Below are 15,596 nucleotides of genomic sequence, written 5' to 3'. Positions count from 1 at the left end.
TCCTCCCCAGTCCCTTTCCCTTTGGTAACTGTTAGTCCATTCTTGGGTTCTGTGATTCTGCTGCTCTTTTGTTCCTTCAGTTTTCCTTTGTTCTTATACTCCACATATGAGTGAAATCATTTGGTACTTGTCTTTCTCCACCTGGCTTATTTCACTGAGCATTATACCCTCTACCTCCATCCATGTTGTTGCAAATGGTAAGATCTGTTTTTTTCTTATGGCTGAGTAATATTCCATTGTGTATATGTACCACATCTTCTTTATCCATTCATCAACTGATGGACATTTAGGTTGCTTCCTTATCTTGGCTATTGTAAATAGTGCAGCGATAAACATAGGGGTGCATCTGTCTTTTTCAAACTGGAGTGCTGCATTCTTAGAGTAAATTCCTAGAAATGGAATTCCTGGGTCAAATAGTATTTCTATTTTGAGTTTTTTGAGGAACCTCCATACTGCTTTCCACAATGGTTGAACTAATTTACATTCCCACCAACAGTGTAGGAGGGTTCCCCTTTCTCCACAACCTCGCCAACATTTGTTGTTGTTTGTCTTTTCGATGATGGTGATCCTTACTGGTGTGAGGTGATATCTCATTGTGGTTTTAATTTGCATTTCTCTGATGACAAGCGATGTGGAGCATCTTTTCATGTGTCTGTTGGCCATATGAATTTCTTCTTTAGAGAACTGTCTATTCAGCTCCTCTGCCCATTTTTTAATTGGATTATTTGTTTTTTGTTTGTTGAGGTGTGTGAGCTCTTATATATATTTTGGATGTCAAACCTTTATCGGATCTGTCATTTATGAATATATTCTCCCATACTGTAGGATACCTTTTTATTCTATTGATGGTGTCTTTTACTGTACAGAAGCTTTTTAGCTTGATATAGTCCCACTTGTTCATCTTTGCTTTTGTTTCCCTTGCCTGGGGAGATATGTTCGTGAAGTTGTTCATGTTTATGTCCATGAGATTTTTGCCATGTATTTTTCTAGGAGTTTTATGGTTTCATGACTTACATTCAGGTCTTTGATCCATTTTGGATTTACTTTTGTGTATGGGGTTAGACAGTGATACAGTTTCATTCTCTTGCATGTAGCTGTCCAGTTTGCCAGCACCATCTGTTGAAGAGACTGTCATTTCCCCATTGTATGTCCATGTCTCCTTTATCGTACATTAATTGGCCATATATGTTTGGGTTAATGTTTGGAGTCTCTATTCTGTTCCATTGGTCTGTGGCTCTGTTCTTGTGCCAGTACCAAATTGTCTTGATTACTGTGGCTTTGTAGTAGAGCTTGAAGTTGGGGAGTGAGATCTCCCCCACTTTATTTTTCCTTCTCAGGATTGCTTTGGCTATTCAGGGTCTTTGGTGGTTCCATATGAATTTTTGAACTATTTGTTCCAGTTCATTGAAGAATGCTGTTGGTAATTTGATAGGGATTGCATCAAATCTGTATATTGCTTTGGGCAGGATGGCCATTTTGACGATATTAATTCTTCCTAGCCAAGAGCATGGGATGAGTTTCCATTGTTAGTGTCCCCTTTAATTTCTCTTAAGAGTGTCTTGTAGTTTTCAGGGTATAGGTCTTTCACTTCCTTCATTAGGTTTATTCCGAGGTATTTTATTCTTTTTGATGCTATTGTGAATGGAATTGTTTTCCTGATTTCTCTTTCTATTAGTTCATTGTTAGTGTATAGGAAAGCTACAGATTTCTGTGTGTTGATTTTGTATCCTGCAACTTTGCTGTTTTCCGATATTAGTGCTAGTAGTTTTGCAGTGGAGTCTTTAGGGTTTTTTATGTACAATATCATGTCATCTGCAAATAGTGACAGTTTAACTTCTTCTTTACCAAACTGGATTCCTTGTATTTCTTTGTTTTGTCTAATTGCCATGGCTAGGACCTCCAGTACTATGTTGAATAACAGTGGGGAGAGTGGGCATCTCTGTCTGGTTCCCGATCTCAGAGGAAAAGCTTTCAGCCTCTCGCTGTTCAGTATGATGTTAGCTGTGGGTTTATCATATATGGCCTTTATTATGCTGAGGTACTTGCCCTCTATGCCCATTTTGTTGAGAGCTTTTATCATGAATGGATGTTGAATTTTGTCGAATGCTTTTTCAGCATCTAAGGATATGATCATGTGGTTTTTGTCCTTCTTTTTGTTGATGTGGTGGATGATGTTGATGGATTTTCGAATGTTGTGCCATCCTTGCATCCCTGGGATGAATCCCACTTGGTCACGGTGTATGATCCTTTTGATGTATTTTTGAATTCGGTTTGCTAATATTTTGTTGAATATTTTTGAATCTACGTTCATCTACGTTCATTGCAAACTACGTCTGTAGTTTTGTTTTTTGGTGGGGTCTTTGCCTGGTTGGTATTGGGGTGATGTTGGCTTCATAGAATGAGTTTGGGAGTATTCTCTCCTCTTCTATTTTTTGGAAAACTTTAAGGAGAATGGGTATTATGTTTTCTCTGTATGTCTGATAAAATTCCGAGGTAAATCCACCTGGCCCGGGGGTTTTGTTCTTGGGTAGTTTTTTGATTACCACTTCAATTTCGTTGCTGGTAATTGGTCTGTTTAGATTTTCTGTTTCTTTCTGGGTCAGTCTTGGAAGGTTGTATTTTTCTAGGAAGTTGTCCATTTCTCGTAGGTTTTCCAGCTTGTTAGCATATAGGTTTTCATAGTACTCTCTAATAATTCTTTGTATTTCTGTGGGGTCCATCGTGATTTTTCCTTTCTTGTTTCTGATTCTGTTGATGTGTGTTGATTCTCTTTTTCTCTTAATAAGTCTGGCTAGAGGCTTATCTATTTTGTTTATTTTCTCGAAGAACCAGCTCTTGGTTTCATTGATTTTCTCTATTATTTTATTCTTCCCAATTTTATTTATTTCTTCTCTTATCTTTATTATGTCCCTCCGTCTGCTGACCTTAGACCTCATTTGTTCTTCTTTTTCCAATTTCAATAATTGTGACATTAGACTATTCATTTGGGTTGTTCTTACTTCTTTAAATATGCCTGGATTGCTATATACTTTCCTCTTAAGACTGCTTTTGCTGTGTCCCACAGAAGTTGGGGCTTTGTGTTGTTGTTGTCATTTGTTTCCATATATTGCTGGATCTCCATTTTAATTTGGTCATTGATCCATTGATTATTTAGGAGCATGTTATTAAGCTTCCATGTTTTTGTGAGTCTTTTTGCTTTCTTTGTACAATTTATTTCTAGTTTTATACCTTTGTGGTCTGAGAAGTTGGTTGGTAGGATTTCAATCTTTTAGAATTTACTGAGGTTCTTTTTGTGGCCTAGTATGTGGTCTATTCTGGAAAATGTTCTATGTGGACTTGAGCAGAATGTGTATCCTGTTGCTTTTGGATGTAGAGTTCTATAGATGTCTATTAGGTCCATCTGTTCTAGTGTGTTGTTCAGTGCCTCTGTGTCCTTACTTATTTTCTGTCTGGTGGATCTGTCCTTTGGGGTGAGTGGTGTGTTAAAGTCTCCCCAAATGAATGCATTGCATTCTATTTCCTCCTTTAATTCTGTTAGTATTTGTTTCACATATATTAGTGCTCCTGTATTGGGTGCATATATGTTTATAGTGGTTATATCCTTTTGTTGGACTGAGCCCTTTATCATTATGTAGTGTCCTTCTTTATCTCTTGTTTCTTTCTTTGTTTTGAAGACTATTTTGTCTGGTACTAGTACTGCAACACCTGCTTTTTTCTCCCTGTTGTTTGCATGAAATATCTTTTTCCATCCCTTGACTTTTAGTCTGTGCATGTCTTTGGGTTTGAGGTGAGTCTCTTGTAAGCAGCATATAGATGGGTCTTGCTTTTTTATCCATTCTATTATTCTGTGTCTTTTGATTGGTGCATTCAGTCCATTTACATTTAGGGTGATTATTGAAAGATATATACTTATTGCCATTGCAGGCTTTAGATTCATGGTAACCAAAGGTTCAAGGTTAGCTTCTTTACTACCTTACTGTCTAACTTAACTTGCTTATTGAGCTACTATAAACACAGTCTGATGATTATTTCTCTCCCTTCTTATTCCTCCTCCTCCATTCTTCATATGTTGGGTGTTTTGTTCTGTGCTCTTTTTAGGAGTGCTCCCATCTAGAGCAGTCCCTCTAAAATACCCTGTAGAGGTGGTTTGTGGGAGGCAAATTCCCTCAACTTTTGCTTGTCTGGGAATTATTTAATCCTTCCTTCATATTTAAATGATAATCATGCTGGATACATATCCTTGGTTCAAGGCCCTTCTGTTTCATTGCATTAAATATATTATGCCATTCTTTTCTGGCCTGTAAAGGTTTCTGTTGAGAAGTCTGATGATAGCCTGATGGGTTTTCCTTTGTAGGTGACCTTTTTTCTCTCTCTGGCTGCCTTTAATACTCTGTCCTTGTCCTTGATCTTTGCCATTTTAATTATTATGTGTCTTGTTGTTGTCCTCTTTGGGTCCCTTCTGTTGGGATTTCTGTGTGCTTCTGTAGTCTGAGCAACTATTTCCTCCCCCAGTTTGGGGAAGTTCTCAGCAATTATTTCTTCAAAGACACTTTCTATCCCTTTTTCTCTCTTCTTCTTCTGGTACCCCTATAGTGCGGATATTGTTCCTTCTGGATTGGTCACACAATTCTCTTAATATTGTTTCATTCCTGGAGATCCTTCTATCTCTCTCTGCGTCAGCTTCTATGTATTCCTGTTGTCTGGTTTCTATTTCATCAATGGCCTCTTGCATCTTATCCATTCTGCTTACAAATCCTTCCAGAGATTGTTTCACTTCTGTAATCTCCCTCCGGACGTCATCCCTTAGCTCTTGTATATTTCTCTGCAGCTCCATCAGCTTGTTTATGATTTTTATTTTGAATTCTTTTTCAGGAAGACTGGTTAGGTCCATCTCCTCAGGGGTTGTGATTTTGCTCTGTATCAAATTTTTCTGCCTTTTCATGGCGATAGAGATAGTTTGCAGAGATGGCGCAAGTGATGGCTGGGAGAACGTCCCTTCTTGTTGGTTTGTGGCCTTCCTCTCCTGGGAGAACAGCGACCTCTAGTGTCTTGTGCTGGGCAGCTGCACGCAGACGGGGCTTCTGATTCTTGCCTGGCTGCTATGGAGTTTAGCTCCTCGTTTGCTGTGGGCGTGGCCTGCCTCGGGCTGCTGCTCCAATATGGCGGAGCCATGTCAGAGGGGAAACAGCTGGGAGGCTGTTTATCTCTGTGAGGGGCCTCCAAGCTGCCCTGTTGCCCAGGTTGTTAGAGTGCCCAGAGTTCCCGGGGATTCCTAGCTGCTGGGCTGAGTGTCACGGGATGCTTCTGTCCAGCTGTGGTGTCCCTGTCCCATTAAGACTTTCAAAAAGCACTCGCTTTTCTTTGTCCCAGCGTCACCGGCTGTGGGGACCCGCTCACAGGTCTTACTGTCCTGTTTTCCTAGTTTCTAGCACCCCATGCATGCACTGTGTCTGCACTCTGGTGCGGATGGCCAGGGCTGGGTGTTTAGCAGTCCTGGGCTCCCTCTCCCTCCCCACTCTGACTCCTCTCCTCCCACTGGGAGCTGGGGTGAGGGGCGCTCGTGCCCCACCAAGCCGTGGCTTGTATCTTACCCCCTTCGCGAGGCACTGGGTTCTTGCATGTGTGGATGTGGTCTGGCTGTTGTCCTGTGTCTTCTGGTCTCTCTTTTAGGAAGAGTTGTATTTGTTGTATTTTCAAAAGTATATGTGGTTTTGGGAGGAGATTTCTGCTGCTCTACTCATGTCGCCATCTTGGCTCCAGCCTGACTTTGACATTTTTAGTATACAACTGAATCCATTCCAGGTGTATGGCTGGGATTCTAATAAAAGAGGATGTCCAAAGCCTTAAAAAGCCCAGTACTGGGATTTGCAGTTCTGGTGAGCTCTTGGGAGACTCCCAGCTGCCATTAAGCTCAGAGATCTATTGATGATGATTAGGTAGGTCCATTCACCATGGAGCTGTGCTCTAGAACCATTGACCCATCTTGGAAGGAACACAGGAACTGGCAGGAGCCATCTGAGTTCCAATCCCAGGGTTTTTATCCAAACAAGGGTGAAAAGGCAATGTCCAGCTGGCAAAGACCTGGAGGCTTCCTTGAGCAAAAGAGGCTTCCCATCTCCAGGGTCTTCTTTCTTCCATTCAACAAAAAGGTAGAGCTGGAGAGGCAAATATCTATAAGACCCTCACAAGACAAGCTTGATAAAAAAGTGATTGTGACCCATCATCAGAGGATGATGACTGAGAGACGTATGTGGTGCCTGGAGAGCATGGGACAGGGCAGTGAGCCCCATCTGTGTTGGTCAGTGGCAACAGGCAGAGACTGAGTTGAGTCTTGAAGAATGAGCAGGAGTTGGCAGTGTGGACACTGAGTGTCCTGAGCAGATGCAGTGTGTTTGAGGCTGAGAGATCTAACAGAAAAGGTTTTTTTTTGACAGGAGTCACCCTGACTCCTTTCTCTGTAGACCCAACTCCTTACCCCATAGCTGTGTGTTATGTGCTACTGCCACCTCAAACTGCTTGCTCTTCTCAAACAATTGTATAAACAGGCCTTCCTATATGCATTCAGCTAGCAGAGTTGAATATTTTTTCAAGTGCTGATTGTCCATCCTTCTGAGGATTGCCTGTTCTGATCCTTTGTCTATTTTTTTATTGTTTGCCTTCTTACTGTTTACTTGTACCAATTGTTTACATATTCTGGACACTCATCTTTGGCCTTTTATACTTTTTGCAGACATCTTCTCTCCCTGTTTTCTTCTCTTTGATTTGTTTTGCTATCTTTCTGTCATTCAGAATTGTTGGCACTTCAGGTACTCAAAATTATCCTTTTATTAAAAATCAATTGCTACTTTCTGTATCAGGTTCAAGAAACCCTTCACTAACTTGCCAACATAAAAATCTCCTTTTGTAACTCACCCAGTGGTGTAGAATTCTGTTTTTTCCCATTAGGTTTTAATACATGTAGGATTACATTTTTGATATGAGATAATGATCTAGCTGGTTTTTTACAATTAGGAATCCATTGTCACAGCATCATTTATTGAAGGGCTTATTCTCCCTCCCCAGTTTGTATCACTTGAATCACCTCTGTCACTATATAGCAAGACATCACATAGGTTGAGATTTTGGTTCCCCCTTCTCCACTGGCCCTACTGTTATATCCTGTATCATGCATATGGGGTCTTTATATCTAATAGGGCAAGCTTTTCAACTTCCTTCTTTTTCATAATTGCCTTGATGACTTTTATTTTTTTAATTGATAAGCTGTTTTTTTAATTGAAGTATAGTTGATATACAACATTATATTGGTTTCAAGTATACAACAAAGTGGTTCAACAGTTACACACATTATTAAATCCTCACCCCCACTAGTGCAGTTAGTATCTGTCAACATAGGAAGATATTACAGAACCACTGGCTATATTCTCCATACTGTACTTCAGTCCTCATGACCAGCTTATATATGATTGAGATTTTTGTGCCCCTTTATCCCCTTCACCCTCCCCACCCACTCATCCCAGCCCTTCCCCCATGGTAACCACCAGTCACTTCTCAGTGTCTGAGTGTACTACTATTGTATTCATTTTCTTTTGTTTTGTTTTTACATTCCACAAATAAGTGAAAGCATATGTTATTTGCCTTTTTCCACCTGGCTTATTTCATGAGCATAATACCCTCTAGATCCATCCATGTTGTTGCAAATGGCAGAATTTCTTTTCTTTTTATGGCTGAATAATATTCCATTGTGTATATGTACCACATCTTCATCCATTCATCTATTGATGTACACTTTGGTTGCTTCCATATCTTGGCTATTGTAAATAATGTGGCAATAAACATAAGGGTGCATATATTTTTTTAATCAGTGCTTTTGTTTTCTTTGGGTAAATTCCTAGAAGTACAGTTACTGGGTCAAATGGTGTTTCTGTTTTTAGTTTTTTGAGGAACCTCCATAATGCTTTCCACAGTGGCTGCACCAATTTATATTCCCACCAACAGTGTGGGAGGGTTCCCATTTCTCCACATCCTCACCAACACTTGCTATTTCTTGTCTTTTGGATAGTGGCCACTTTAACTGGTATAAGTATTATCTCATTGTGGTTTCCCTGATGACTTGTAGATGTTTAGTCTTCATTTCATCTTTAAAGTCATTTTTTAAGTTTCACAAAACATCCTTTCAGCATTTTTCCTAGAATTGAAGTTATAGATTACTTTGAAGAAATTTATGATATGGGGCCTTTCACCATATGACTATAACATATTGTGTCACTTTTGTTCAGGTTGGACCAACGTATCACTTCTGTATATGAGGCAGAGAAAAGTAAATTCTCATAGAGATGGATGGAATACACTCAACCAGAATAAGAATTCTTTGGGATATTATACCACAAAAAGGGAGGCACAAAATCTACTTTGCACAGATTCATCTTAAGTATCTGTAAAATAGGCTGAAACAAAGAAAAGATGGTAACAAATAACTCTCTTGTAGTTAAAATTAAGGTAGATGAGTACATAAACAATAAAATAAATCTGAAACCACTGGAAAATGTGTGTAGTACAAAATGTCAGAGCCGGAGGAGCAAACTTTAACCTCAACAATTATTAAAATGACAGGCAGAAATGCAGAGCTCAGCTGAAACAGATCCTTAAGTGAAAGGAAAGAAGCATTGTAGTTCCAGAAAGAGTGAGTTAGAATATAAAAACCTACTATGAAGTCACTGCACCAGATTGAGTACAAGCTCTATGGAAGATGCCTCTAAGCTGAACTGAAGCTTTAGTAAAGAGTGTTAGGGAAACAGAAGTCAACCTTGGGAAGTAAAGAAGCCCCCTTCCAAGTCTAAAATTCTAGGATTCCATATGGCTTAGAGTAAGTTTCCTTCTTTTTTCAGGAAGAGGATTCCTTTTTAATATAATGAAAGGCTGTATAGTTGTGCTTCTTTCATTAGTGTGATTAGAGTTTCATTAGATTTCCTTAAATGTTGAACTATGTACACATTCCTGAAATAAACTCCAAAAATGAATTAATTATTATTCTTTTGGATTCCTGCTGCATTAGTTTTGCTCATATTTTATTTAGACATTTTGCACTTATATTGACAGATGAAACTGGATTCTGTTTGTTTTTAAAGAGGAAGATTCATTTATTTTTGTCTGTGTGAGCATCTAGTTTGTGGTAATTCATTTAAATGAATTGGAATCACTTTTCTTCCCAGAAAAATAATTTAAATGGCACAAAAATAATGGTTTCTTAAAGATTTGAAATGAACCTGTGAGTCTGATTCGGGGACTGTGACTGTGTGGAGTTGGGGTGGGAAGGAGTGGGAGGTGAAGGAAGTTTTTCTTAACAAAATGTGTAAGAACTCTAACACCTTTTCAAGTAATTTCCAAAGTTACAAAAGTGTCAGATAATGAGTTCAGTTGATGGGTAGGCAAATGTGAAATAACAGATGGTGAAGAGAGCATGATACAAGGTGAAGACAAATGAAGAACACGTGATTAAGGAACTTCTGCTTTGTTTCCCTAGATCAGGAAGTGTGCTGCACCACTGGAATGAAATCTATTACTTTGTGGAGCAGTTGGCTCATAAATTCATCAGGTGAGAAACACAATGCATAGTTCTTCTGTTATGAGTAAAACCAGGCTTTGTTTGCTGTTCCACGAATTACTATTTTGGGGATGCCTTTTGACAAAGGTAGACTTTCAGATGTTGGGCCAGAGACTTGACTTTGTTTTCATTTTTGCCACATTAGAAAAACCTTTGGCTTCATGTTTTCAAGAGGATGTCCAATTTGGTTATAAGACCAAAATTTTAACATTCTCCCAGTCTTGTTGAGTACTATATTCTTCTAGAAGGATCATTAACATTTTCTTTCACAGTGTGCCATGCTGGGGCAAGTGGCTTAGTCTCACTGGACTCGTGTGTCGGGAGCGTAGCATGTAAGGTGACCAACTCATCCTGATTTGCCAAGAACTTTTGTGGTTTTAGCACTGGAAGTCGTATATCCTGAGATCTTCCCTCAGTCCTGGTAAACCATGACGTTGGTCAGCCGCACTCTATGCCCTGTCAGGTAGAAATCTCTAAGCATTCTCAGTATACTTTCCAAGGGAGGACAGTGCAATTGTTAACATTGTCACTATAAGCATTGCAGGGGCCTAGGAGGCCATGCTTTCCAATAGGCATAAACAGCTGCTAGTACTGCCAGGAAAGGCAGTCGTTGCATACTTCTGGGTTCAGCCTCCCAGGAGCACTGTGATAGCTTTCATGGATGTGCTTGAGGCCAGTCATCAAGACCTGTGGTAAAATTGTTCTGGTCATTAGAAATTCTAGAACAGCTCCACTCCTGCGTGATGACCTCTGTAGAATCTTCCAGCTGATGTGAGTGATCATAAAATTCATCTTGGAATAAGGTTCTTTATCTGAAAAGATAGGTTATCCTCCGAGACCAAGGTAGTGACAGACGTGTTCCCTCCAAATTCACTTACTGGTCTGAACCGTACCTGCCTGCCTGACTGGAGGAAAAGGGTTAGGAGGTGTCCTCTCTGTGGTGCCAAAAACTGGAAGCTGCAGCAGGAAGCATCTAAAATAGATGCTGAGAGAAGTGGGGGTAAGTTGAGGAAAAGGAGAGAAGCAGATAAATACACGAGTGGTATTGAAAACAAAATATTTAAGAGAATCAGAGAAGCTTAGAATCAAAGGGAACAATTCCCCAAGCTAACCTAAGAGGCATTCACCAACCCTCAACTTGATAGCTCGGGTGAGAAACTGCTGCCTTTTGAAGCAAACAGTCCAATAGTTGGACAGTTCCAGTTTCTAGAAAAGCCTTTTTGTCCTTGAGCCAAAATTGCTTTTCCTGTACTCTCATCCATCTGTCCTTTGGAGTGATGGAAAATAAATCTGCCTCCAGACAGTATTGCTGTGTCTCTATTTGCTCTTCTGGTCTTACATTCCTCTGAAGCAGAGAGGTCAACTGGAAAAGGCTTTGAAGTGAGGCAGATGTGGATTTGAATCCAAGCTCCATTGTGCACACATAGCAATTTACTTTCCATGGTCGAACCCAAGTTTGTCTGTGAAAATCATAAAAGAAAACATGGTAAACCAACCAGCCCAGCACCTGGATCAGAGTGTGCACTCAGCATTTCTCTTTCCCAGCTCCTTCAGAAGTTCCAGACGCTTCACTATATTAGAGTCAAAGAAAGGTAGAGGTTAAGGGCTAGGGATGTAAGAGACCACTTCATTCCAATCCTCTGGTTTTATAGAAGAAGAAACTAGGGACCGGAGAAGTTGACATGGTTGAATCCAGACCACTGGGCACTTGCCTCTGGTTGTGTCCTCTGGCCCTCCTTGGCTAAGGACCTGCCTCCCCAAAGCGTGGCATGAAGACATGACTGGCATGCAAATTCCAGGAGGCTCGGACTGTTGTTTTGTTGACTGCTGCCACCATGTGCCTGTAATGGTGCCTGACACATAGTACATGCTCAGTCAATATTTTTGAATAAGTGAATGAACTTTGAAAAGGAATGAATCATTTTTATTTGTGCATTTTCATAAATAGTCTAGGCAGTTGGTCCTGCAGGGGGAAGTTCATTCAGTAACAGTGGCCAGTGCCAGTACAAGTACATCATTTCTCTTCTCATCTCACTGACTAGAGCCAAGCCTTTAAATGTTGGTGCTGGTTCTAGATTTGCCTCACTTCCCTTCTCACTCCCAACACTTGTTTTGAGCAGTTATACTCAAATCAGTATGCTGAGGCCTCCCAAATTATGTCTCTAGCCCAGACTTATATACCAGTTGCTCTTGGAGACCTCATTTCCTACACTGAAGTTCATTCTTTCCAGAGCTGAATTTATACAAGCAAGGCAGTATAATATAGTGATTAAGAGCCCACGTTCTAGAATGAGAATGCTTGGTTTTAAGCCCTAGATCCACCACTCTTCCATCGTGTGACTTTGGGAAAATTACTTTATCTATCAGGTTCTCAGTTTCCTTTTGTGGATAATAGGAAGAATAATAATACTGATTTCATAAATTTGTGACAAGTTTAATGAGATAATACATGCAAATCACTTATAATAGCACCTGGCACATAGTAAGCACTTGATGAGGTTGGCCATTGTTGTTAATATTATTATGATAATTATGGTTTTTATTATTACCATGTAGGACTTGGTGTCCTGCTGGCCCAGCTGGTTGAGGTAGTAACAGTTCTCTGAGTCATGAACAGAGAACTCAGGTCTGTTTCAAAAAGACCAATATTCACTTCACCAGGTATTGCTTGGATTCTTAACAGGTATTGAACACCATGCTCAGGGTCTCCAAAGATGCATCAGACAAATGGTAATGAATATAGATGTTATCCTGGAGACAATAGGAGCTGTTGGAGGTTTTATAGCAGATGAATGACAAGATTTTATTTACATTTTAGGAAAATAATTCTGGAAGCAATATGAAGAAGGAATTGGAGCAAGGAATGTGTGCTAGGAAAGGTCACCAGCTAGGAAGCAATTGCAGTGGTCACGTTACTAAGGGCAAGCTCCAAACTAGGAGATGGAAAAGAGCGACAGGTTTGAGAAACATATTAGAAAGTGGGAACTATCAAACTCGGGCCAGACCAGGTATTAGAGGTTATTGCATTGTGAAGAAACAGGTTGGTGCTATAATGGATTAGCCAGTTGGCCACTGGTGAACCCACTACAGTCTGACAGTCCATCTTGCAGACAGAGAAACATGTCTGGTCCTTAGCTGAGACTTGATCTGTCTCCCAGAGTGTGGATTTTACATTGACATAACCCCCAAGCACTGCCATTTAAAAACCTTGACAATGTTTCCATTAATAAAGAAAAGTATAACTACCAAGTGGAATAACTACTCTTGTGCTCCATTAGCACATTCTCTCCTTATAGGATAACCTCCTTGGGAAGCCAAAGTAGAAATCAAAAGTTGATGGTGAGCCTACTTTCACAGAAAAATTAGTTCATTATATGATCTTAATGTTGATGGCATTGAGCTCTCTTCATTAGAGGATGCCCCAGACAGCATGGAGACACTATGAGATTTGCCTATTGGGATCCTGTTTTTATAGTCACCATGCAGACCAGCCCTCTTCTAGGGACACACTTCTTCAACAGCAGGCAAGACAGTGATGAATTTCAGCTTTCTTACCTGCAGTCCGCCCTCACTGAGCAGCGGTGTCAAATCACAAGCAGCCTCCAGGAAGACACATGCAGGGCTTCTCTGTGGTCCACAGCTGCACATCTGTGCTCCTCGCTGTGGAGCCCCTCTTGGGTCATAGGTCCTCCTCTGGCATCTGGGAAGACCAGGGAGGAAGATGAGAAGGGAATGACATTCCATAGTCTTTTTATCCACCCTGATAAAATTTATTTTTCTTTCCAGCCCACAGTTAAGAATGTCCTTTATTGTCTTCTCTACTCGAGGCACCACCCTTATGAAGCTAACAGAAGACAGGTAAGCCTGCTTCTCACCCCTGTCATTAAGAAGCCCATCTCTTCTTGAGTAGCTCTGATCTTTGAACCCATTGCCAGCCTTGACCTTTTAGTCAATTTAATCTAATAGTTCTTTCTTCTCACATAAACCGTGAACTTTGCACATAGACCTATCTGCTAGTTTACTCTGTGGTGATTTTGATAGAATTTCCTGACACTGGTGAAATTTTATAAGTGACGTAAGTCACATTAAGAAAAATCTTATATTCAATTGGTGACTCAATCTGCTAACTTGCAACAAAATGTTGGCAGACCAAATTCTTGGGAGACTGTATTTTCCTTTATTTAAATTAGATTTATTTTGTGGATTAAGGGTTCAGAGATGTAATAAGTGCAATGTAAGAGAAGAAAGAACTTGAAATATTATCATAAATAATAACTAAGGTAGGGAATAGAAGGGGAGGGCTTATGGTGCCACAAAATAAAAGGCAATTTGAATCAGGCATGAAAATATGTTGTTGAAATAAGAGGGTTAGTTAGACCTAGCTTAGCAAAAATATTATTTTGGGTTTTACCACTTGCAGATGAAAACTCACAATAAAAGAGACATGTCATTTATTTATAGTATGGCAGATTGGGTGTGGAAATGACAGTTCTCCTGAGTTAATGATACTTTGTCCACTTTTTAAAAAGTGGTATGGTCCATATGAGAGGAGCACCATGGGGGGACACAGTGGGGCAACTGACAGACTTACATACTGACATGTTGCAAAAAGTAAAGGAGAAAGTTCAAGTAAAGGGAAGACAGAAATACTTTATTCTATAATCTTCTTCTAGAAATGAGAGTAGAACTACAGGGTGGACTGAGGTTTTCTGGATTTTGCACTGACATAGCAATCTGAGGTAGTCCCTTTTTTTCTCCATATCTTTGTTTTCCATCTGTAACAAAAAGAGTAGTTTGTACTATATAGAAGTTATCAAGTCCTATTTCTCCTTCAGCATGCATTATATGCTATTACACATGCCACTTGATATTCATGGAAACCCCATTTTAAAAGCAAAGGTTTCTTATTCCTTATTAACAGGAGAACCTGAAGCCTGATCGTGTTCTTAAGGATACTGGGCAGAACCCACTCTACATGCAGGCTCCACATTCTTTCCCCTTTATCTTGCTGCCTTCTGTTAAACAGAGAATCATAAAGCCCAAGAAACCTGGGCGGCTTTCCTTCAGTATTGGCCAAGAATTTCAAGAAGTTCTGAGAAAGTGTCTCCAGCCTATGGGTTATACGAAACACTCCTGATCTCCTATGATGACATCGTTTAGGTAGAGCTGTCTTCTATTCAGAGAAAACTCCCCTCTCACACATTCTTCACATCCTCCTACAACCAAGGCTTCCGAATGCTGGCTCTACTCCTTCCATGCCTAAGAGTTCGTTCAAGTTCACACAGCCCTTGTGGGATTTTGTGTGCTACCGCTCACAGCCTCTGGGAAGTTGGGGAGGGTAGGAGGGGATAATGGATTTGTAAATTCTATTAGAACACCTAGACTTTCAGACCCATTTTGGTTGCACTAGTTCATATTAGTCATTTGAGTCCTATTTAGAATCTAATTTTTTTGTGCCTTAACTTCACTACTCCTAGTTTCCCATGCCACAGAAAAGACAGAGTTTAAAATCTCTCCTTTGCTTGAAGCAGCATTTCATATCAAATGGCTGAATATGCATCAGACCACAGCCAGAAGTGCCTTGCTAATGGTTTCATGTGATGACTGCTTGGCCTAACCTGTGGGTCAGCTGGGAAAGCTTCCCCAGCCTGTCAGCCTAGGGAAAAATGTAGGCAAGCCATCCTCTCTAATATACTTTCTCAGTGAGGTTGGCTAAAAGAATTAGACTTCTAGAACTTCCAAGCTGGTACTATTTCTGAAATATACAGCTTTCAGTGTTTTAGTTGATCACAGGAATTTTTATATTTTTTTCTATACTTATTTTGATCTTTACCATCTCCCTATAAAACAGTAAAAGATGCATGATTATACCTATGTAATAACCGAGGAAACAGTTTTTAAAAAAACTTGTTGAAAAACAAGACATGAATTAGCAGAGGCTTATTTCACAAGGGCAAAAGATTTGGAGTAAATCAAAAGAATAATATCAAAGGTG

General features: G+C 40.0%; 1 protein-coding gene across 1 annotated transcript in view; it reads left to right on the top strand.

Moving 5' to 3' along the window:
• ANTXR1 (ANTXR cell adhesion molecule 1) overlaps window positions 1-15,596 on the top strand; it is a 221,256-nt gene that overhangs the window by 20,706 nt on the left and 184,954 nt on the right. Inside the window, exons 2-3 of the mRNA XM_036908236.2 lie at window positions 9,521-9,592; window positions 13,388-13,459. Of these exons, the coding sequence (XP_036764131.1) occupies window positions 9,521-9,592; window positions 13,388-13,459 (144 nt within the window). The remainder of the gene's footprint in view (window positions 1-9,520; window positions 9,593-13,387; window positions 13,460-15,596) is intronic.

The sequence above is a fragment of the Manis pentadactyla genome, chromosome 2 (genome assembly GCF_030020395.1).
Source record: "Manis pentadactyla isolate mManPen7 chromosome 2, mManPen7.hap1, whole genome shotgun sequence".
Lineage (NCBI taxonomy): Eukaryota > Metazoa > Chordata > Mammalia > Pholidota > Manidae > Manis > Manis pentadactyla.
Note: the sequence above shows the minus strand (reverse complement) of the source record. Positions and strands in the feature narration are given on the sequence as shown.